The sequence below is a fragment of the Sorex fumeus genome, unplaced genomic scaffold, assembly GCF_029834395.1.
Source record: "Sorex fumeus unplaced genomic scaffold, SorFum_2.1 ptg000047l, whole genome shotgun sequence".
Classification (NCBI taxonomy): Eukaryota; Metazoa; Chordata; class Mammalia; order Eulipotyphla; family Soricidae; genus Sorex; species Sorex fumeus.
The window spans coordinates 34,062,701-34,086,622 of NW_026606104.1; the positions used below are offsets into that span (position 1 = coordinate 34,062,701).

Here is a 23,922-nt window from a genome sequence, read left to right on the forward strand (position 1 = left end):
GCCCGGGAAGATGGAACAGGGTCGCCTGCTGGATGCCCCGGCCTGTCACAGCCTCCTCTCTAGCCCGGCCAGTGCCTTAACTGTCTCCGCTGTGCCCTATCCTGGGCTGCAGGGCAGCCCCCACCCTGAAGGGCACTCAGAATGCAGGAAGCAGATCTGCACCAGGTGCTGCATGCTGGGTGCTGGGTGCTGGATGCCATTTGTGTATGAAGAGATTGGCCTCTCCCAACACAGGCATGGATGTCCTCTGAGGTTATCTCATTCCCCCAGGGACTCCTAAACAAACCAACAAACCAACAAACCATAAAGCCTGCTCCTGATTCTCCCTCTGTCCTGTCTGTGCCGCCCCCGCAGCCACCTAGCACACTAGGTAGCAACCTGCGCTGACTCCAGGGGAGGCGTCCCCCTGCTGGCCACAGGGGCATTGCAGGTGGGTCCCTGTCTCCAGGTGGTTTCTTGCTGGGAGAAGTGGGGCAGGGCGGGGTGGGGGGGAGGGGGGCCCACGAGTCTCCTGCTGAGGCCATCAGGACCCCATCACCCTCACCCCCTTATCCCAGTGCCAGCTTAGTCTAGGTCTGAATCAGGCTGGCTTCCAGCTGGGCCCTGGCATGTGCTTCCGTGGGGTTCCACAGAGCTGAGGAATGTTCTGTAAGAATTCTCCTGGCTGGGCAGCAGTCCACGTATCGGGGGTCTTGGGGACCTTAAATCTTCTAACCTCAGCTCCTGGGGCCCGAGGCCACGCCTTCCCCAGAAGAGACCAGGGAGAGGTCACTCAGGGCACACCCACCACTTTAATAATGTCTTCAGAGACCCTTCAGGGAGGGACAGGAGGTGCACAGAGAGGGGGAGCAGGGATTGGGAGAGGGACGGACAGACAGACAGACACTCCGAGGAGGAGACAGTCTCCAGGGCTGACAGTGAGGAGCGGATGCTCGGCTTCCCGCCTCCGCTGAGGCGCGGGAGCGCAGAGGGGAGGGGAGGGGCCAGTCCCAGGCCACGCCCCCAGGGACATCCCCGTCCCGCCCCCAGGTTATCCCAGACCACGCCCCCAGGATGCCCAGGCCCCGCCTCCAGGGTGTGTCCCAGAAGACCCCTCCCCTGGGTGTCCCAGGCCCCTTCCCAGCTGCTGGTTCCTCTGGGCGGCACCTGAGCAGACTTGAGCCGTCCCCTGGAGGGAATTCTGCAGAGGAAGGTGCCCACCTGAGCCAAGAAAAGGGGGATGCACAGAGTGGCCCCCCCAGGAGCACTGGCCCCGTCCCTGCTGGCCAGAGGGGTCAGGAGCCTCACGGCCAGGCGCTGTCGGGGCGGGCCTCAGTTATAGAACACCTCATCCTCCTCCTCGGAGGGGACGCCGCAGTCCACCGAGGGCAGAGAGCCCTGCAGGCGGGCAGCTCGGGCGGGGTCTGGGCCCCCTGGCTCCGGCTGCCGCTGCTGTCCAGGGCTGGGGGGGTGGGGGCCAGCCACTGAGAGTGGGGGCTCCTCGGGGGAGGGCCAGCCATCCGGGGAGAGCCCAGGGGAGGAGAAGGCCAGGAGACTGTCGTCCAGCGAGAGGCCACTTCGCAGGCTGTCCTGAAGGTAGACGCTCTCCAGGTCTGGAAAAGCAACAGGAGGGAGGGGAGCTGGGGAGCGTTCCCTGCTCCTCAGCCCCTAGTGCTGTGTAGCCCTGGACAAGTCACTGACCCTCTCTGAGCCCTGGGGGCCCTGAGGGCTGCCTCTGTGACTGAAGGGGAGAGATCAGGGTCAGCTTGGATCTTCTGGGCTTCTCTGAGACAGGGTCTCCTTCCCTTCCTGCCCCTAATGTGAGGATGGGGTGTCATCCTGACCTCTGAAGGTGTCACCTCCGTGATTCAGGCTCCCTGAGTTCTTTATGGTGACCCGAAGCAGCTTGTTGGGCTCAGAACCTGGCTCTGGTGCCTCTTGGTGCCTCAATTTCCCTTATTTGTAAAGGGGAGCCAGGAAGGATCTACTTCCTAGAGCTCAGAGGGTGACAAGCAGCAGCACCTGGGAACCCTGCGCTCCCGTCACTCAGCACGGCGACGGCCATTATCTCCTCTGCCGGCTGTCCCTCTGCCCATTTCACAGACCAAGGGGGTAAGACTGAGGGGCTGGCTCAAGGTTGCTGCATTTGGTGCCCGAGGATGCCTAGTAGATAGCCAGAACCCCACAGACAGTCAGCATCCAGCAGGCAGACAGACAGCACCCAGCAGGCAGACAGCCCCGGGCCACCCTCAGGCTCCTCCCTGTGGCCCCACCCCTGTGTTTCCTGCTTCTACCTTGAAGCTGGACCATGTCCCGGGGGCTGTTGGTGGGGTGCAGCTCCTCATCGTCCAACGAGGACCAGGCGCTCAGCGTAGCCTCCGTGATGGCAAACTGCTCTGCGACCCCTGGGACCCAGTGAGAGTGGCTCAGTGGGGGCCCGAGGGGGCCAGCAGTGCCCAGGAGCCGTCCCAAGGGTCCCAGGACCCTGAGGCCAGCCACCCTCCTCCGGCCCCCACTAACCGGCGGCAAAGCGGGCCTCGCGCAGCTCGTCCGAGAGGCAGCAGTAGGGCTCGTCGTCATCCGGGGACAGCTCCCAGGCTGACCTCTGCGCCGTCCAGCCCTTCCACTCGATGAGGTGGGCCACGCGGCCGCGCGCCATGGCTGTGGGCTTGGTGATGTGGTCCTTGATGCTCTGCACGACGCCTGGGGCAGGACAGTGGCAGTGACCCCCCCCTCCCCAAGACCCCCAGCCCCATGCATCAGGCCCCCAACTGCAGTCCTGCAATGTCCCATGCCTGGTGCCCACCATGCCTGGTGCTTCTCCAATTCCTCATGCCCAGCCAATGCCTGGCATCCCCGAGTGCTAAGCCCTCCTCAGTTTTGCGTTTTGCTTGTTTGTTTCTGTGGGGGCCACCCCTGGTGGTGCTCAGGGCTGACTCCTGGCTCTGTGCTCAGGGATGACTCCTGGCTCTGTGCTCAGGGATGACTCCTGGCTCTGACTCCTGGTGGGGCTCAGGGACTATAAGGGGTGCCGGGGATTGAACCCAGGTCAGCCGCATGCCAGACAGACACTCTTCCTGCCATGCTTTCTCCAATCCCAGCTCCCTAACTGCACCAATCCTCAGTGTCCTCCCCCTATCTGCCTTCCTGCCCCAGGTTCTTCCCCTTCATTCCTGTCAAGCTCAGGCCCAGTTGCCCAGTGAGGACCTTTAGCTCAGTTCTGCCCATCTCTGCTGTTCCCACCGAGGGACTAATGATCTCTGGGAGAGATCCCCTGAGTTGGACAGAGCCCGTCCACTGAATAGGGCTCTGCATGGTGTGCCAGCCTGGGAAAGCTTCCTAGAAGAGGTGTCTCGGGGAAGTTGGAATTGTCCTTGAAGGCAGGTCGGGTTGGACAGATGGATTTGAGACTGGGGGCTATTTCAGAGGACAGGGAAGAAGTGATTAATTAGGGGTGAGATTGGGAGCCCTGCAGGGGGCAGATCGGGGGGCAGGGGGCAGATCAGAGGGGGGACCCCTGGGGTGGTAGTGAGGGGAGAGGAAGGGGGTGCAGGGTTCATCAGGGACCTTGAAGGGGTCCAACAGGAGGACCAACGCTGGGCAGAGGTGGACGAAAGCCCCGGAAGAAGTAGGAGAGCTGCAAATGGAGTTTGGCGAAGGGTTAAGGAGGCCCCAGTATCTCCCTCACAGAGCTGGGGACACCCCGCTAAGGCAGGGCAATGCCACAGGACAGATTCGTACCCGGGACGCTGGGGAGATGGAAGCAGGGACAGTCCCCACGCGGGAGTGTCCACTCTCAGGCAGGGCTGGGAGGAGGTGTCTCAAAGGGCAGATGAGGTAGAGAGGAGAAAAGAAATAAGAGAGTAGGGGCCAGATAGTACATAGTATGTGCGTGTGTGTATATGGGGGGGGAGCACTTTGCCTTGGAAGTGCTCCTCCCCAGTTCAATCCCCAGTTTGATCCCTGGCATCCCATATGGTCCCCTGAGCACCACCAGGGAGTGATCCCTGAGTGCAGAGCCAGAAGCAACCCCTGAGCATCGCTGGGTGTGACCCAAACAAAAACAAAAACAGACAAACAAAAGAAACAGCAGAGTCAAATGTGAATCTGGCGTGGTGGGGGCCAGAGGCACGTGGGTAAGGCTGGGGCAGCGACGCTGGCTGAGATGGGCCCAGACGGCTGTGCCGGGATGACTGGGAGCAGAAACCCCAGGCCTGGCACCCCCTGCCCGGTGCCCACACCTGCACCCTGCCCCACCCCCACTCGAGACTTTTCTTTAGCCCCTGGGAGCCGCATCCCCCAGAAGGATGGGTGCAATTGGGGGGTGGGGAGAGATGGACAGTGCTCTCCAGACGGCCAGTGACTGAGCAGGGAAGGGCAGTCGGCCACAGCTCCCCCAGAACAGGTGGATCTTCGTCCAAACCCCCGTCTTCACAGAGCGCCTTCCTCTGCCCCCGCCCTGGGGTCCCCGCTGTTACGGATCAGCTGTCCCAGAAAGTAGCCCAGCAAAGTGCTCAAGTCCCACCCCAGGCGTTGCTTCTCGGACCCCGTCCGGGATCTCAGCTGCCGCAGAGAGCTGAGGAGACCCTCGGGGGGCAGCTGAGAAGTCGGGTCGCTTCAGCAGGGGGGTCAGGACACCTTGCGCTTAGCCATCACGGAAACCACTAACGCTTCCGGCTGCAGTTCCACTCGGCCCCCTCCTGTGGCCCCAGGGACAGCAGAGGGCAGCAGGTGCCTACCCACAAGGGACGAGGTGGCCAGGGCAGCCACATTGTAGCTGCTGGAGCAGGCCCTGGAGTCGGACAGGTAGCCGCTGGTGGTCTGGAAGCACCTCTGTCAGGAGAGAAGGGGCGTGGGGGCGCAGCACTGTCAGGCAATGACCCCCACCCCTCTGCCCACCCTCCCCAGCCCTCTGGCCAGTGGGCAGTCAGGGGCCCCCAGCAACTGCCACAGGGCCCACCCCCACCCTCCGCCGGGATAGGTGGGCTGAGTCCTGCTGGACCGGGCAGGGAGGGCAGTGGCACAGCTGGGGCTGGCTGTCTTGGGGGACACTGAGGCCGGGCACGGACCTGCCAAGGATCCCAACAGAAATCCATCTGTTTGTCCTGCAACAAGAGGAGAGAGAGGGTGAAGCAGGGCCCGCGCTCCGCCCACAGCCATGCCTTGAGCCCTGGGCACCAGGGCTGTGCTCAGCCCCAGGGGGTTCTGCAGGTCAGAGCTGGCCACTCACACACAGAGGCCTGCCAGGAGAGTGCGGAGCAGGGGGGCGTGGGTTCAGGGGTAAGTGCTGTTTATGCCTGAGGTCCTGTGGGGTGGCTCAGAGGCCCTGAGGGCATCCGGCTAACTCCCAGGCTGTGGAGAAGCGGCCACCACAGCACATAGGCAAAGTGTCAGACAACACTTGCCATGTGGCATGTGCGCAGGTCCTAGGTCCATGGGTGTGTGTGAGTGCATCATGGGTGAGTCCATGATGTACATTCTATGTGTGTGCATACATGCCATGGGTGTGTGTGAGTGTATGTGCATGAGTACACATGTGCACATGTGTGCATGCCTTAAGTGCACTTCCATATGTGTGCTGGTGCCAGGTGTATGTGTGTGCCTGGTGAGCACATGTGGATCGTGTGTGTGTGCATGTGAGTGTACAGGTCGTGGGCATATGTACATGCACAGTGTGTTGTATATGTGTGCATGTGAGTGTACATGTGTGTGCTTGTGTGTACATGTACGCGTATGCAGGTGTGTGTAGAGGTATATGTGTGTGCCTGGTATGTGTTACATGTGTATGAATGCCTGTGTGCATGTGTGTCTGTTTGAGTGTGCACGAGTGCATGTGTGTCTATGTGTGCATGCCTATGTGTGATGTTCTTATGTGTGCAAATGTGAGGCTAGGTGTGCATGTGTGCATGCTAAACATGTCCCAGCTTTCTGTATGCATGAGTGTGTTTTGGTTATCGTATCAACCTATTGGTCCAAGCCCCAAGCTCTGAGGTGAGGGTGGAAATGATACACCAGATTCTGAGGCTCCTAAAAGATTTTCCTGACCAATGTGGAGGAGAATTCTACTCCTTCCATTCTCCAGGAGGCTGCCGAGGAGGGGGGACTGGTCATGAACTTCTGACCCGCAAAGGCTGAGTTTATTTGGGCAGGAACCCATTGAGGTGTAGGGGGACCCTCTTTCCAAACAAGTTGGTCCAGACCCTGGAGGCCCAGCCCACTCAGAACTTGGTCCTGCGGGAAACCAAAGCTGAGGGGTGCTGACCCCACAGGAAGGTGACAGGGAGGGAAGGAGAAAGGGGTGTGTTTTGGCCACCCCCATGCCCCAGGCACCAGGGCATGGGCAGTGGGGGACAGTGGGGTCACTTACCTTGCCAATGACATGGTCTGGAGCAATAGTGGGCAAGTCTGGGTTCAGGGTGTCCATGCTGTGAGGCAGGGGGCAGTCCTTGTGGGCACTTGTGAACAGGTCTGAAGATAAGAATGACAGAAGCCGGGCTGGAGTGATAGCACAGCGGGAAGGGCATTTGCCTTGCACACGGCTGACCCGGGTTTGATTCCCAGCATCCCATATGGTTCCCTGAGCACTGCCGGGAGTAATTCCTGAGCACCGCCAGGAGTGATTCCTGAGTGTACCTCAAGGTGTTTCACTAATAAAAATTTTTAAAAAAAGAAAAAAAAAAAAGAGTTTGCTGCCTTCCTGTTTGGTCAAGCCAGCCCTGAGTGCTGGGTGTTTCTGACACTCATGGTCACTGTATGAAAAGCAGAGACCCAGGCCCACAGCAGGGGGGAGCCTGCCAGCTCACTGCATGCTGGCTGGGGGGCAGGAGCGGGCGTTAGCCGCCATTGCTGTGTCTCTGTTTCTGCTCAGTCCACCTTCCCTCCCGCCCAGTGTCCTTTCCAGGTGGGTCACTTCCCTCCGCGGCTAACCTTCTGCTCACCTTTGCACCTGCCCTGGCTGCCAGGCCCCGCAGCCGGCCACGGCCACACACGGGACACTGGCCGGCTCCTCCCGACTCTGTCCTGCGACCTTGGTTTTGGCAGACCCACCGCCTTCGCCTCTGCCAGCGGGGAGTCTTGTGTCTCCTTCCCAAAGCAGCCCTGGCACCCTGCTTACCCCCGCCCAGCCCCCCAGCCTGGCTGTCCGCAGCAGCTATTTTCCTTTGTGTGAAGAGAGAGTCTCCCCACCCCATCTAAGACCAGCCCCTCTGAGCAGGGGGCTCCGCACTTACCCCGGGGGGCTTCCCACTTCGCCAGGGCACACAGCATCAATGTGGCTACTGCCCCCTCTTCTCTCAGGGACCCCAGCACCTTCAGTCCCTCCGCTCCAGCATCCCTCCGACAGCCCCTTCCTCCAGCTCCCCAGTAGCGCTATTTCCCAGCCCCCAGCCCCACTTTAGGGTGTCAGGAGCCAAACACCCAGGACAGGGGCTGGAGCCTTGCACATGGCGAACCCAGGTTCAATTCCCAGCATCCCATATGGTCCCCCAAGCACTGCCAGGAGTAATTCCTGAGTGCATGAGCCAGGAGTAAGCCCTGTGCATTGCTGGGTGTGACCCAAAAAGAAAAAAAAAAAACAGGACCTCATGTGTGTAAGGCCGGTGTGCTAGTGCTAAACCACACACTCAGCTCTTCTCGCAGGCTTCAGATACCTGCTCCAGGGCCAAGGGGCTCGGGCATGAGTGGAAGACACGGGTTCCACCCCCAGCATCCTGGGAAGAGTCCCCAGTGCGATGTAACCCTTAAATACTGTGAGGTGCGACCCCCCAAACAAACGACCCACTCCTGCCACTATGCCCCTTGTCTTTGTCCATTCCTGGGGAGACCAGGTTCAGCCTACTCTACCCCTTTCCCTTCCCACCCAGCCACCACCGTCAGAAGCCCCCTGTCCCGAGAGACTGTTCGAGCCTCATCCTCATCACTGCATCTGCATCCACAAACTGCATCTGCTTCAAATTTTCGTGAGCTGGGTCTGGAGGGAGAGGACGAGGGAACCCAGTTAGATCTCCAGCCCTGCCTATGGTCCCGTCCCTGAGGGACTGGAGCGACAGTGCAGCAGGTAGGGCATTTGTCTTGCACCTGGCCAATCTGGTTTCGATCCCTGTCACCCCAGAGGGCCCCCCGAACACCGCCAGGAGTGACGCCTGAGCACAGAGCCAGAAGCAAGCCCTGATCACAGCAGGGTGCGGCCCCCCAAACAAACCCACCGAACATATGGTTCCCCCAAGTACCATCCGTATGACCCCTGAGCATCGAGCCAGGAGCAAGCCCGAGCACCTCGAGATGTGGCACCCCTCTGCTGGAGGGAGAGAGAACTCAAAGGGCCAGCACAGGCCTCGCAGGAGAGGCCCCAGTTTAATCCCTGGCATCTCATGTGCCCCCCTCAACCCCCCAGGACTGCTGGTCCCCAACACTGCTGGACTACCACATTGCCAGGTCCATGGACTTCCGGTCTGGTTGGTTGAGTACAGCTCTAAGTATTCTCGGGGCTCCCTGAGAACTGCTAGGGGCCCCTCCACCCCAAGGACCCTCCACTAGCTCTCTTCAGAAGACCCAGCACTGGGCATAGCCTCCAGGGCCCTCTCCCACCTCCTGGGGCTCTCTCACTGTCATCCTCTCTGCCCCAGAGATGACAGGCTTGTCCTTTGTCCTCGCTGTCCCCTCCACCTGGGACACGTTCCCAGCATTTCCCTGAACCTCCTGATTCGGGTTGGCTGAGGCTCAGGTCACCTCTTCAGGGAAGATCTCTCTGACCACCTTCTGGCCCAGGCCAGCAACTCTGCAGCACTCGGACCCTCCGGTCTCCTCACTGAAGGGCCGGTCCCTCCTACCTCACATGTATGAGCACACTGACCCTCCCACCCCCCACCCTGCACTGCAGAGTCCCCCAAGCACTGCTGGAAGTAACCTTAGCACTCCCCTCCACCCTTCAAAATACTAAATACAAAACAAAGCATGAAGGGGGGCTGGAGAGACAGAACAGTGAGTGGTCACTTGCTTGGCCAGTAGCTGACCTGAGTCTGATCCCTGGCATCCCACAGGGTCCGCCGAGAACCAGCAGGAGTGATTCCTGAGTGAAGAGCCAGGGAGGAACCCCTGAGCACTGGAACCCAGGTGGGGCCCAAGGAACAAAGCCTGAAAGAGGCAGCAGTGAGTCCTGGTGGGGTGCAGGAAGAGGCTGGTGGGAGGGTCACCCCAAGATGGTGCTGGAAGGTGGGGAGCCCAGGCTGTGGAGTCTGGAAGGACACACCAGGATTACCGGCAGGGAGGTCTGCATGGCTGCAGAGAGGGCGTGGGGCGCGCTGGGGTTCAGGGTCCTCCCAACTCGGGTGTGACAGAGCCTGGGTGGTCAAGGGGACCCTGAGGTGGGATTATGATGGCTGGTCCTGACAGGGCTGCTAGTCAGGGGAGCCGCCCAATGATACCCAGAGAACTGCCCTGAGCAAACCTCGGAGAGCCCTGGCCCCTCCCACCTCAGTTCCCACCGCTCCTGGCTTCCAGCAGGCATGCGGCTCCTCTGCCAGCTGCTCTCCTCAGACACGCCCCCCCTCAGCCAGGCCAATACAAGCTGCCTCGGGCCTTTGCCTGGGCCCTCCGTGGGAAAAGACTTCCGCACTGCGGTTCACAGCCTCACCCCTCAGCCCTCACTCGGCCCTCATTCCTCCATCCCTCACTCAAGTCATCCCTCACTTCATCATCCCTTCCTTCTCAGCCCTCACCCTTAACCCCCCACCCAGCCCTCACTCCACTGGGCTCAGCTCTAACCTCGACCTCCCGGAGATTGAGCTCTATCTCTATGTCTCTATGTGCGCGCGCGCGCACACACACACACACACACACACACACACACACACACACACACACACACACCGTGCACAGAGGGGGTCACTTTTTCCATGTGAAAACTGAGTCAAGACACAAAAATGCATTCACTGCTATCGGTGGTTCTGGTCAATTAAATTTGATGTTTGTCTCTCTTTTCTTTGTGGTGGTGGGGTATCCACCTGGTGGTGCTCAGGCTTACTCCTGGCTCCGTGTACAACGACCACTCCTGGTGGGGCTCAAGGGACCATATGCGGTTACAGGGGATCGAACCCAGATCAGCCACATACAAGGCAAATGCCTGACCTGCTGTTACGTTGCCCCAGCCCAGAAAGCCATCGCCAGGTTTCCGGGGAGCATGAGCTGGGGCCAGCCAAGGTGCAGACACACTCTGTGCTCCGAGCCACAGGCTGCCCTTGGGAATGCTGAGGGGTGCTGGAATATTCCATGAGCCCCCGCCACAGGCTGAAGCTGTTTTAGGGTGCTTTCCCACAGCTGGGACAGTGAGGGGAGCTGCACCCAGGGAGCTGGCAGGGGATGCCGACGCAGAGGCTGAACAAGGTCGTCCAGTCAGGTGGGGTGCGTTCAAGGGGGACCCGTGGCTCCCAGCACCTCCCCAGCCTTCCTAACTCCCTGCCTCAGTTGGGTGCGCGCGCCCTCACCAACGCTGCCTTCTCCCTCTGAGGACTTGGGCCCTGTGATGTCACAGGCTGGTTGCCGTGGAGACGTCAGGTAATGATGCAGCCCGGGGTGAAATCACAGGCTGCTCTTGCCCAGCTGGGACCGTCGGCCACGTCACCCTCGGCAACTGGAAAAACACTGCGCCTCACGTGGGGTGGGGGACTGGAGGACAGCTTGTGGGGGGGACCCCAGGTCTCTGGGGGTTACTTCCTCTCCCCAGAGAGAGCCATAGGGGAACCCCCTTTCCCAGTCCACAGCCTGCTCCCTTGACCTCAAGGTCTGGGGAGACCCTTCTCAGACCTCCTCCCCGCAGAAGCAACAGCCTCTGGTTGTCATGGCAACGGGAGAGGCCATCTTGAGGGCTCAAGGAGACTGGTATCACCCAGATGCCTCCTCCACCCCCTCTGCCTTCAGCCGGAGCATCTCCACTGCCCTCAAGGGTGCTTCCTGCCTGCCCTTGGAGTTTAAACCACCCGGACAGTCCCTCCTGCTGTCTAACCTAAGTCCCGCTTGCTGCAATACACCCATGCTGGCTCTCTCTCTCTCTGCCTGTACTGGACGGGAGCGAAGGTCTGCAGCAGACCCCTCACTCAGGCTCTTTTCACGTGCCCCTGGCCTCTGGGGCAGCATGTCCCGGTCCACCTGTCAGCTCGGTTGCCATCTTCCCCCGGAACTCCTCCCTAGGCTCCAAGCCCCAGGGGGCAGCGATAACCCTGCAGCATCCCGGGGGGCTGGGGGGTGGAGGAACCTCCTCTAGGAAAACACGTAGGAAAGAGCAGCAGCCGGGGTGCCCAGGAACCCGGCTCTGGGCTGCTGGGTGGGCGTGGCTGTTGCCCCCCGCCCCCCGCCCCCCCCGCCCCCCTGCAGCCCACCTGCCAGCAGGTATTGGCCGGATTCGGGCTGTGACATGCCTGCCTCTGTCCTCAGCATGGAGAACTTTGGGCCAGGTGTTCCTGACGTGGTTCATGTCCCGGGTGCAAGCCCAAGGCGTCCCCTGCTGGCTCCAGGTCTGCGTCAGGGCACGTGACCCAGTCCCTGGGAGCTGCAGGGCTGTCACCTAGGACAGGAGAAAGGGCGGCCGCGTGCCACCAGTGACCCCTGCTCCACTCCTGCCCCCTCCAGGACCGGACAGATCTCCACCCTCCCCCAGCTGCTCCTCCCCGCCCTCCTCCAAGACGGGACAGATCTCAGTCACCACCCTCTGGGCCTGTGCCCGGGGCTGGAGCTGGCCTGGGAGGGCTCTGCAAAGCCGAGTCCTCATCCTCTGCCTGGACCTCATGAGTCACTGTAGGGCAGGAGGGCACCCGTGAGCTTGGCAGCACCTCGGCTTTGGACAAAGTGCCCCGGCCCCAGCCCCCAGGGCATTTGTTTGTAGGTCACAGAGTGGTGGCTTCAGGCTGGAGGCAGAGGCAGCCAGGGCTTAGCTTCTGAAAACATCGGACTCTGACCTCACCTCCTCCAGGCAGGCTGCCCATCTTAACTCACCTCTGTTAGGCTTACATGCAAAGCACCAGCCTTTCGCACTCTCTCCCCGGCTCCCTTACTAGCAGTCTTCTTTTAATTTTGGTGGTGGGGGTGGGGGTGGTTTGGGGGCCACACCCAGTGCTTGCTCAGGGCTTACTTCCGGCTCTGTGCTTGGGGGGGGTCATTCCTTAACATGCTCAGAGGTCCATATGTGGCGCTGGAGATTGAACCAAGGGCAACGGTGGCAAAAGGTCCACAAGACAGGGCAAAAGACCCTTAACCCCTGTACTCTGGCCCTTTACCTGAAGTTTTCTCCCCGGAAAGGTGGAGTGTTGGGTTACACTGGACTGTGCTCAGGGCTTACTCCTGGCTCTGTGCTCAGGGATCACTCCTGGTGGTGCTCGGGGGATCATATGTAGCGCCAGGAATTAAACCTAGGTTGTCTGTGAGCAAAGCAAATGCTTTACCCACTGTGCTATCTGGCCCACGCCTGCAGTCTTAATGGGCAAAGGCGGCTGCAGGCAAAGTTTATGCCACCGCTGTTCTGTGAGCACCAGCTACGCATCAGGTGCTTCCTGGGCTCTTTCCTTTGCTCCCTTGCTCTCTTTCTCTCTCTCTCCCCTCCTTCCCTCCATCCATTCATCCCTCCCTCCCTCCCTCTCTCCCTTCCCCCTCTGTCTCCCTCCCTCCCTCCCACCCTCCCTCTCTCCATCTCTCTCTCCCTCCCATCCTCCCTCTCTTCTCCCCTTCCTCCCTTCGTCCCTCCCTCCCTCCTTCTCTCTCTCCCTCCCTCCCTCACCCCTCTCTCCCTCCCTCCCACCCTCCCTCTCTCCCTCCTTCTCTCTCTCTCCCCCTCTCTCTCCCCTCCCCCTGTCTCTCCTTCTCTCTCTCCCTCCCTCCTTCACCCCTCTCTCCCTCCCTCCCTTCCACCCTTCCACCTTCCCTCTCTCCCTACTCTCTCTCTCTCTCTCTCTCTCTCTCTCTTTCTCTCTCTTCCCAAGTGCTACTAGAGAACCCAGGGACTACCCCTGGAGCTCTTGGTCAACCAGGCCAACATTCAGGGTGAGGGTCTGAGGATTTGGTGCTGAGGATTACCTGGGCCACCCTGGCCAGGCTGGAGCACCTCCGGGGTTGCACCTGGTGCTCTTCAGGGAACCATGTGGGGCCAGGGATTGAACTAGGGTGGCCATGTACAAGGCATGCCCCTTAACCCCTTTACTATCTCTCCACCCCTGTTTTCTCTCATTCAACCGTCACAGCAGCCCCGCAGAGTGCCCTATTTCACAGGCAGGGAGATGGAGACTCTGAGAGGTTAGATCCCTTGTGCAAGGTCACCAGCTGGTAAGGGGCAGGGACGGGCTCACACCTAGGTCTGTCTGGAATTGAAGCTCTCGTGCTCCCACCACTAACCAGCTCTGGAAAGACCCTAAGAGTGTCCTCAGGCCAGATGTGTGCATGTGTGTATTGTGCATGTGTGCATGTGTGCATTGCACGTACATGTGTATGTTGTGCAGGTGTTGTGCATACATGTGTGTTGTACATGCACGTGTTACACTGTGTGTGCATGTGTGTCCGCATGCTTGTGGGTTGCATGCATGTGTTGCACATGCATGTGGGCTGTGTGCTGTGTGTGCATGTGTTGCATGTGCATGAATGTGCTGTGCATACATGTGTGCTTGTGGATATGCATGTGTTGCATGTGCATATGTGCATGTGTCACACCTATGTGCACCTGTGTTGCACATATGTGCATGTTGTACATATGTGTGCGTGTATGTAGGCTCCTGTGCCTGGAGTGGGCACTCAGAGAGTCTGGAGTGGAGAAAGGGCGGGGGGTCAGTGACCATTTGCCTGGTCCTAGAGCAGGGCCACATGCTTACAGCCTCTCTCCGAGTGGGGAACACAGGAGAGCAGAGGGCAGGGCTTCTGTGCTCAGAACTGGGTTCCCACAGACCTGGATTCAAACCCTGCCTCCCTGTGTCTGCGCTTGTGACCTCAGGGAAGTCGCTTCCCATCTTGGGGCCCCACGTCCCCCTCCCAGAGCTGAATGAGGACTAACTAGGTCAGGAGGGCAAAGGCTTGGTCGGATGCAGGAGAAGCTCCAGCAAACAGGAGCTTAAAAATAGATCCTGCGAGCCGGGGCAACTCAGGCCTGAGTGCACGCTCACACGTGGGGGTGTGGGCCTGATCCCAGCACGGAATGATGCCCTGAGAGCTGCCGGCATCAACCCCTAAGCGCAGAGCCAGATGTTGCCCCTAAGCAGAGCCAGGTGTGGCCTCAAAACCAAAATAAGACAGAAAGTGTCTGCTGGAAACAGCGTTTAGTGCCCAATCTGGCTCCATTCAGTCACTTGGCCATGTGCTAAGCAGCTCCGGTCTCCCTCCCCCCCTTCCTCCCCGCTCTCTTCCTCCCTCCCTTCCTCCCTCCCTCTCTCTCTGCTGTGCCAAGGACTGATCGACCCCAAGGCCTCATGTAAGCAAGGACTCAGCTTCACCACTGAGTCACATCCCCCAAGGAGGGGCCAGATACGTTTGGAGCTTTTCCTTTCCCAGCCTAGGGTGTCTGGGTTATTCGTCTGCACAAAAGGGGAATAAGATAAAAGCAGAAAATGGGGCCTGAGAGATAGGGCAGGACTGAAGGCACTTTGATTTTGCCTTGCACGCAGTCAACTCTGGCTCGATCCCTGCACCATATATGAACCTCCCCCTCTCCCCCCCCACAAAAAACAAAAACAAAAACACTACCAGGAGTAGTGTTTTTTTACCCCGGAGCATTTCCAGGAGTAAACCCTAAGCACCAACAGGTGCGACTCCCCAAAACAAAACCAAGAAGTAAGTAGATGATAAATAAAAACCGAAAATGAAGGTCAAAACTAATACTTAATGCTTTCTGCATACCAGAGGCTGCTCTGAGCACCCCACATGACTTAATGATTCCTCCCAACACACACACACACACACACACACACACACACACACACACACACACACAGCAGCCCTAGGTCACCGAGACTGGCACGATGTCCATTCCAGAGATGAGAACACTGAGCTGCAAATACAGGTGAGAGAACTTGGCTGTAGTGGTGAGCTGACAAACGGTGGAACCTAGGCCAGCCAGCTCCAGTAAGTCTGTACCCCTTTCCTTAAGCCAGTCACAGAGGGGCTGGTGTGCCTGACACTGAGGCTGCGGTCTCCCCAGAGGCAGGGGCTTGGGTGGGGAAACCCCAGTTAGACACAGGCTCTGGGCTCTGGGCATCAGCAAAAGGCCCCGATCCTGGGCCTGACTGCAGGTCCTGTTCCTGACACAGGGACTCACTGGGAGAAGGAGCAATGAGAGCAGGTGAGAAGGCGGGTGATGGGGCCGGAGAGGTAGCACAGCGGTTGCACAGGGCGACTTGGGTTCGATCCCTGGCATCCCACATGGTCCCCCAAGCACCGCCAGGAGTAATTTCTGAGTGTGCAGAGCCAGGGTGCAGAGCCAGTAACCCCTACACATTGCTGGATGTGCCCTCCCCTTGCAAAAATGCAAAAAAATAAATAAAATTCTTTAAGAAAGAAAGAAGGTGGGGGCCAGGGGCTGTGTGTATGCGTGTGTTTGTGTGGACATTTGTGTGCAGTGTGTTTGTGTGTGCATGCATGGGTGTACTCGTGCATACATTGACGTGTGCATGTATGTGCAGTATGATTGTGTGTCTACATGTGTGCGTGCATGTACGAGTGTGTGCATGTATGAGCGTGCATGTATGCATGTGCATGTGTGTACGTGTGCATGTGTGTATGTGTGCACACGTGAATGTGTGTGTATGTGTGTGCTGTGTGCTTGCATTGTGGTTCATGCATGGGGTGTTGTATGTGCATGCATGTATATGCTTGCATGCCTGCATGCAGGACAGAGGGGGCTTGGGAACTCATGGAAACTGCAGCTGACGTCAAGCAGGCCAGGAGACCTGCCAGGCTCTGAGACCTCCCTGGGACCCGGGATCTCGGCACTGGCTCCTTTCCTCTGCCTGGGCCAGGCAGACACGAGCTTCAGTTCCCCTCCATGCAGTCCCCCCGCCCCCATTGGTTAAATGGGGGCTGTGCTGGGCCCCCCAGGTTGCAGCCAGAGGTAAGCTGGAGGCACACAGAGGGCCAGAGAGGCATCAGTGAGAGAGGGGCCATGTTCAGGGGTTCAGCTGCCCAGTCTCTGGGACTATGGTGACCCTCACCCCAGCCTGTCTGAGGCCAGAGAGTGCGGGTGCCAGCCCCAGTCCTGCCACCGCCGTGTGTGACCTTGGCAGGCCGCCCTCCTCCACCTCTCGGCTATGTTCATGGGCCCATGGCTCACAGGACAGCCACACAGTGGAGAAGAGACGCCGGCAGTCAGGAGACGCTGGGGGCCAGGTCCCCAACACCTGAGCTCACACAGAGCTGTGTCAGGGGTTCAGGGAACACCAGGATTGCTGGTCAGTTTTCAAAACACTCTTTGCTCTTAAGCCCACTTCCCCTTGGTCAGGCAGCTGCCACCTCAGCCCCCCAAAATAAAACAAGTGCCAAGCGGGGGTCATCACTCTCCGATGCTCAGAGGACCCAGGCCCCCAGGAGGTGTGGCACGAACAGCAGCTGAGTAGACAAACCAGCAAGTGAACCTCCTGCACCCCAATATTCCTGAGCTCTGAACCCAGCTCCCGTGGGGGCTGCGGAACAGAACCCCTCAGAGAGCAGAGAGTGGAGGAGGGCTGCTGTACTTCTTCAAGATCCCCCAGGACAGGCCCGGCCCTCCCCATGGCCCAGTCACCCTCCGGGGAAGCCGTAGAACACTGGAGGGGGGCTCCCAAGGCCCCCGGGGCTGGGGTCAGTGGGTGGAGCCTCACCTGATCCCACTGAGTCCAGCAAAGATGACAGAGAGGCACAGCCCAGCCGCCTCTCAACCAGAGGCTTCTCCTCAGAGGCCCTGGGTCAGAGCTGCCCCCCGCCCCCCACCAAAAAGATAAACTTTCTCAGCAGCCTGTTGGACACCCCCAGGCTCTGGGTGAGACCCCACCAATGCACCTCAGGGCAGTTTAGGAGAGACCTTGGGGAGAATGCCGGCGTTCAGGCACAGATGGAGAGAAAGGGGTGTAGGGCAGCTCTGAAAGGCCCGGGGTGACTGGGGTCATCAGCAGTCTGTCCCTTCCTGTCCCCTGGCCAAGGTGGGGGTGGGATGAACGGGACAACAGCCCCTGTTCTCATCACCTGTTCCTTCCTTCCAAGGGACTCCGGGACTCAGCAGACAGTGGCATGGAGTTGTGGGGGGACAGAGTGGGGGTCACGGAGCTAATAAGGCCTGCTTCCCATTCTCCTAGCGCTCCCCCACGTCCCTCCAGAAAAACCGGGCGCACTCCTCCCCTCCAAGGCTCGCGCGGCAGGGGAAGGAGGCAGGGCTGGCAGGGCTGGGATCCTTACCTGGCGGGGTGTGGCCGCCGCGGACAGGGGCTGCGGTGACCTCCCCGCCGCCTCCCCGCCCCCTCCGCCCGGCCCTGCGCCCCTCCTGACAGCGTGTCCCCGGGGCGCTGCGGCGGCCGGCGGCGGTGGGCGCGGCGCCCCTCCCCACGCCCCCCAGCCCCCCACCCCGGCTTCCCCGGGGACAGCCGAGGCGGCCGTGCCCGCGACCCGGACCCCGAGCCCCGCCCGGCCCGGCCCCTCACCTCGAGACACGCAGGAGCCCATCACGGGGCCGCGGGGCCGCGCCGCTGCGCCTGGGGTGCGTCGCGCTGCCGGGCGCTCATGTCTCCGCGGACCCCGGGCTCGGCGGACGCGCGGGCCGGGGCTGGGCTGGCGCCGCCGCTCGCGCTCCCGCCGCGGTGCCCGCCGTGGTGCCCGCCGCCGCGCCCCGCTCGCCTCCACCGCCGCCTCCCGCGCCGCGGCCGCTCGTGCGGGCGGGGGGGACCCGGGGGACCGCGCGCCCCGAGGCCCGAGGGCCCCGCCCCCCCGCTCCCGCCCTCCTCCTCGGCGCACCTGTTGTCCGGGTGCGGGCTGGGGGCCTCTGGGGACCAGGGCGCGCAGGGAGCCTTAGAACCCAGGGGGCAGCCGCCCGCCCTCCCCTCCAGCAGCACTGGTGACAGGGGCTGAAGGTCGGGGAGGGGGCGGGGAGAGCCCCGCAAGGGGACAACGCAGCGCAGTTCATCTCGCTGCCAAGACGCCCAGCAGCCCGAGTGCCCGTGGCGCCCACGGAAGGCGGGTGCGCCCTGGGAACACTAAGCTCCACTTTGGGGGCTCCCTGGCAGGGTGAGACACTGGGTACCAGCATCTCTGGGCCAAGGCATGGAGGCTCTGGGCCTTTCTCAGGCCTGCGTCTTGCCCAAGAGATTGAAAGCCTCTCTAGACACACACAGACTCTTTCAGTAGCTCACACACGCTTGCACACATGCAAACATACATATGCTCACACATGCACACTTGCTCACACATGCTCGTTCACAAACATGCTGGCACATGCTCACACACATGCTCACATACTTACACTCTCATACACGATCACGTACTCATTCACACACATGCTCACACATACTCTCACATGCTCACACATATGCTCACACTCACACAACTCACACACACGCTCACACGTGCTCACACACACTCTTACATGCTTACACACATGCTCACACACTCACACACATCCTCACATACTCACAACATGCTCACACACTCCCAAACACTCACACACATGCTCACACAAACATGCACACAATACTCACACACACTCTGACACACGCACGCTCACACACATGCTCATACGCTCACATAATATTCACACATGCTCACCATGCTCACACACATTTGCACACAAGCTCACACGCATGCTCTCACATACACTCACACACACTCACACATGCTCACAGACACATACACACATGCTCACATACTTACACTCTCATACACGATCACACACTCATTCACACACATGTTCACACATGCTCACACATACTCTCACATGCTCACACATATGCTCACACTCCCACAGCTCACTCACACACATGCTCACACACACACTCTTACATGCTCACACGCACGCTCATACATGGTCACACGTGCTCACACACTCACACACATCCTCACATACTCACAACATGCTCACACACTCCCATACACTCACACACATGCTCACACAAACATGCTCACAATACTCACAGACATGCTCACACACACACACACACTCTGACACATTCACACGCACACTCACACACATGCTCATATGCTCACGTAATATTCACACATGTTCACACACATTTGCACACACGCTCACACGCGTGCTCTCACACACGCTCACACACTCACACACGCTCACATATGCTCACACACACATGATCACACATCACTCATGCTCACACATTCATGTCCTCACAGGCTCACATGCCCTCATGCTTGCACACCACGCCCTCAGACCCCTTAACACTAATAGCCCCCCCTTTTTAATCCCCCACTTCTGCTCCCTAGCAAGCCTGTGTCCACAGCGTGTCCTGGGAGGAAGCACCCGCCCTCTTACAATATTAGTCTCAGGTCGCTCTACCCCCGTCCACCTGCAGACACTTATTAAACAGGAGGCAGGCCGTGCTCTGGGCCATGCAGTGCTGGCGTGGGCTCAGGGCTGGGCCACGTGCTTTTCCACTTGACTGTTTTCCTCACCAGGCAGCAACACCTCTGACAGACAAGGAAGCCAGGCTCACAGGTTCCCATCAGAAGCCCAGGGCTAGGCCAGCAGGGCTTTGAAGGGTGGGCACAGTCTGTGGGCGGGCAAGCTCTGGGCACTGCAGGACTGCTGGGTCACAGGGATAGGCGGGACCTTCTCGGAGTTGTCTGTGTGGAGAGAGGCCTCTGGTCAGCAGACCTGGGGGAGGGGTGCTGCCTCCTGCTCCTGGGCAGCTCGCTTCACTTCCCTGAGCCTCAGCTGTGACCCCAGGGCCTCCCTCCCGGTTGAACCTCTGCAAGGACTCATGTGATAAAGTGTGCGGCCAGGAGTGCAGCAGGTGTGATGCGGGGCTCAGAAAGACGTGAGTGGCAGTGACCTCCAACTAGGGAATCCGGAGACCACCCCCCCACCCCCCGCTTCAGGGCCTTAGACCTATGTGCCGCCCAGGGTCAGTGATGTGTCCAGTGCCCAGGGCAGACTCCTGGGCTCTTCCCACACCAGCACTGCGCCCTCTCCTGGCCCGGCCTGTCTGTGCCCTCTGCAGTGCCCTGCCAATGGTCGGGCTCCGGGGTCCCGGCCCGAGCGGCCGCGTTTGTCCTTCCTCCTGTCCTGCAGACGGGTGACGACTGGCTCTGACTCACCATGACGCAGGGACTCGCGCACTGCCGGGCTGCTCCGGCTGGCAGACTCACAGGTCCAGGAGGACAGGGACAGGGCAGCCGCTGGGTGTCAGGGCTGCACCCCCACCCACCATGGACGTGGCCTGCCACAGGGTGCCCAGTTCAGGGGAAAGCCCAGGGTGGGCTGAGATGGTTCCACCAGAGGCCGGCTGCCTGAGGCTCCAGTGCTCAGCCCGGTGCCCTCCACGCCGCCTCCATCCTCTCGGTGAGCAGACAGAGGCTCAGAGAGGGCCAGGGGCTTGTCCAAGGTCACTCAGCAATTTGACGGCAGGCAGCGTGGGAACTAGAACCCAGGTCCCCTGTCTGCCAGCCCAGCCTTGGATCTAGTGACACTGGGCCGTGAGGGACTAAGAGGGGGCAGCTCCCCCCCTCGTCACCTTCTCAGTCCTTCACATTCTGCTGAGACTGAGGATTTCTGACTTCTCGGGCGGCTCCACGCTCTGTGGGTGCCCACGCCCACAGCGAGCTGTGCTCTGACCCCTCAGCCCCCAGTCCAGCTGCCCGTGACCTCCCTCCCCCACACCATCCTTCAGGCGGAGAGCAGGGAGGGGCTCTGGTGTGTGAGGCCCCCCCCGCAGAAGAGAGTGCCCAGGACATGCCTTTACACCCCCAATTTGCCTTGTGATTTGGGGGATGCACGCAAGCCCCTTGCCCTTGTGGCCGACCCCTCCTGTTTCTAAGTGCCAGGCCCAGACACCGGCATGGAGCTCAAACTCTGCAGGTTTGGCCTGACCGTGAGGGACCAGCGGGGCCGCCACGGGCATGAGGGACACAGCTCTGGTTTAGGGGGAGTCTGTGCTGCGGGAATTTGGGGCAGGTGTTCTATCAGCCCAGCATCATGCTTCTGCCAAAGGTCATGAGGATCACGGGGACCCTGCAGGGAGCTGGAGGGGGCTCAAAGGTGGCATGCAGGCACGGCCGTGGGGTGTGCAGGGGCTGGCACTTATGACTTCTGGGAGACTGGAGAGAAGACTTCTGCACTAGGTTCTTGTTTTAGTTTTCTTTTCCTTTTTAAAAGTTTTTGGGTCACACCCAGAAGTAGGCTGGAGTGATAGCACAGCAGGTAAGGTATTTGCTTTGTACGTGGCCAACCCGGGTTCAATTCCTCCATCCCTCTTGAAGAGTCTGGCAAGCTACCGAGAGTATCCTGCCTGCACAGCAGAGCCTGGCAAGCTCCCCGTGGCATACTTGGTATGCCAAAAACAGTAACAAATCTTACAATGGAGACACTACTGGTGCCCACCTGAGCAAATTGATGAACAACGGGAGGACAGTGCTACAGTGCAGTGCTACCCAGAAAGTACTCTACCAGTGCTCAGGAGTTACTCTGGCCTCTATGTTCAGGAATCATTCCTGGCAGGGCTCTACAGACCTGGGATGCCGAAGATCGAATCCAGATTGGCTGCGTGCAGGGCAAGCGAACTCCCTGCTGTACTATTGTTCCAGTTCCCACACCACCACCCATTTTCTTTTTTCTTCTCCTTCCTTCTATTTTACTCCTTTTGGTTCTGGGGATACAACCAGCAGTGCTCAGGGGTTACTCCTGGTTCTGTGCTCAGGAATCACTCCTGGTGGGCTCCGGGGGACATATGGGATATCGGGGATTGAACCCTGGTTGGCCACATGCAAGGCAAACACCCTACCTGGTGCACTATTGCTTCAGACCCTGGACTGGGGTTTCCCGGTCCAGAACGAAGGAGTCGTTTGTTGACAGAATGCGAGAGTGTGAGATTAGTCCAAGGCTGCTTGCAGAGGTAGTACAGTAGGTAAGCACCTGAGCACTGCTGGGTATGGCTGCCCCCCGGCCCCCCAAAAACAACCAGGCAAGGCCACATACAGAGAGATGGGCAAGAGAAGGTGGGCTGAGCACCTACTCCGTGTCTGCACTACAAGGGCGCAAAGACTGTAGCAGCAGAGAGACGAGGAACTGTTCCCTGGGGAGGGTGAGCAGCGCTGGAGGTGCAAACCCAGCAATGGGGGTCCCAGCATGAGGAAGGTCACAGGCAGAGAGAGAAGGAAGGACTCACACTGCCTCAGGCAGGGGGCTGCAGGGCACCTGGGGGAGGTGACGGTGAGTCCCCAGCTGAAGGTGAGTGGGAGGTGGATCGGCAAGGGATAGAGGTGGGAAGAAGACACAGTCCCCAGAATGATGAGAGGACATAGGGGCCACAGAGAGCTGTAGTGGGCCACTGAGGGTCACAGAAGGCCACAGGGGGTCACAACAGGCCTCAGGCAACTGAGCAATTCTCTCTGTTCATCCACAAACTCAATTACCTCCCAGGCACTCGCCGGTGGGGGTCCGGGTTGGGTGAGGTTCCCAGGAGTGTCTCTGGAGGTCTGCTGCACCTGGCGGTCCCAAGGACCAGGGTTTGGGGACTTTCTTGGAAGTCACAGGTGGACCTTAGGACCTTAGGACAGGTGTCCCAGAACCTGGAGCTCCCCACTGGGGTAAGGCAGCAAGCCAGAGCCCCACACCCGCCCTCAGCAGGGAGAGAGAAGGTCTCAGTCTGATGGGGGAAACAGGTGTCTCAGGTTTGACAGAGAAAACCAGTTGCCGTGCTGGGCTGGGGGACATCGGTGAGCACCCACAAACCCTGGAGAAACTTCAGCAGGAGCAGGGGCCTGAGACACGAGTTCCTCTGACCCCAGCCAGGTCCATAACAACCGTTTCATAGCAGGGGCTTTTCCTCCGGGCCCCAAGGCTGGTTCCGGGACCCCCGGGTCTCAGCCCACTTCCCCACCCTCAGAGGCTCAGAGTAAGTCTGGGGTGCCACTCAGCTGTGCATGTCATGCCACAGGTAGCCACAAGGGGGCAGCATCTCTCCTTTCCCTTCCATCCTAGGCGGGGATGGGGGGGGGGTGTTACTCCCTGTTTCTGCCCTGAGGAATTACTCCTGGTGGTGCTCGGGGGACCATATGGGATGCTGGGAATCGAACCCAGGTTGGTCGCGTGCAAGGCAAACACCCTACCCGCTGTACTATCACTCCAGCCGCCCCCCCCCCCGCCCCCCTCGCCCGCCACCAGTTCTGCCTGAGCCATCACCACTCAAGTCCAGGTGCCATCAGAAAGGCGCCTGCAGAAAGGCGCCCAGGCAACAGACAGAGCACTGACCCCTTCCTCTAGGCACCGAGTCCTGATCTCTGACATGGCCCTGTCCAGTCCCAGACCTAGTTTTCTTGGGCTTGGAGCCCCTTCCAGCTGAGCTAAGGATTTCCCCCTGGCTCTCTGCTCAAAGATCACTCCTAGAGGAACTCGGGGACCATAATGAGCTGTTGGGGGTCAAACTGAGAAAAGCTGCAGGCAAGGCAAGCGCCTGAACCCCACTTCTTCTCTGGCCCAGGGCACATTTTTCCACATCATTTCCTGGCTGAGCAATGCCACGGGTTGCATCCCACCCCACACACCATCTGCTAAGGGTTCTGTCACTTCTTTTTCTTTCTTCTTCTCGGGGGGACAGGTGCAAGGTCACACCCGACAATGATTAGGGTTTACTCCCAGCTCTTAACTCAGGGGTGACCCCTGGAGGGTTTGGGGGATCATACGCAGTGCTGGAGATTGAACTCAGGTCAGCCAGGTGCAAGGCAAGCGCCCTGTAGGACTGTACTATTGCTCCAGCCCACATGGTCCCAGATGTCACTTTTAATCTCAGG

The 23,922-nt window shown here is 59.8% G+C and overlaps 1 protein-coding gene across 2 annotated transcripts; it reads right to left on the reverse strand.

The window, feature by feature from the left end:
* Positions 1 to 1,093: 1,093 nt before the first annotated feature.
* FAM131C (family with sequence similarity 131 member C) lies at positions 1,094 to 17,975 on the reverse strand. Of its 2 annotated transcripts, XM_056123290.1 has the most exons (7): positions 17,610 to 17,955; positions 6,347 to 6,447; positions 5,049 to 5,084; positions 4,719 to 4,812; positions 2,500 to 2,682; positions 2,274 to 2,384; positions 1,094 to 1,592 (listed from the first exon to the last, which is right to left on the reverse strand). In XM_056123290.1, exons 1-7 carry the CDS (start codon positions 17,629 to 17,631, stop codon positions 1,312 to 1,314), a joined length of 828 nt encoding a protein of 275 aa, XP_055979265.1. In that variant the 5' UTR covers positions 17,632 to 17,955; the 3' UTR covers positions 1,094 to 1,311. The 2 variants fall into 2 exon arrangements, with proteins under 2 accessions (XP_055979265.1, XP_055979264.1); XM_056123289.1 differs by lacking the exon at positions 5,049 to 5,084 and having other exon boundaries at positions 17,610 to 17,975.
* Between the last annotated feature and the right edge of the window lie 5,947 nt (positions 17,976 to 23,922).

What these genes read in the sequence shown, in the direction of transcription:
- FAM131C (XM_056123290.1), bottom strand. Translation starts at nt 17,631, where the DNA reads ATGGGCTCCTGCGTGTCTCGAG. An exon ending in GGGCTCCTGCGTGTCTCGAG is followed by an intron (nt 6,448 to 17,609) that starts GTGAGGGGCCGG and finishes TCTTATCTTCAG; the next exon opens with ACCTGTTCACAAGTGCCCAC. An exon ending in TCTGTTGGGATCCTTGGCAG is followed by an intron (nt 4,813 to 5,048) that starts GTCCGTGCCCGG and finishes CTCTCCTGACAG; the next exon opens with AGGTGCTTCCAGACCACCAG.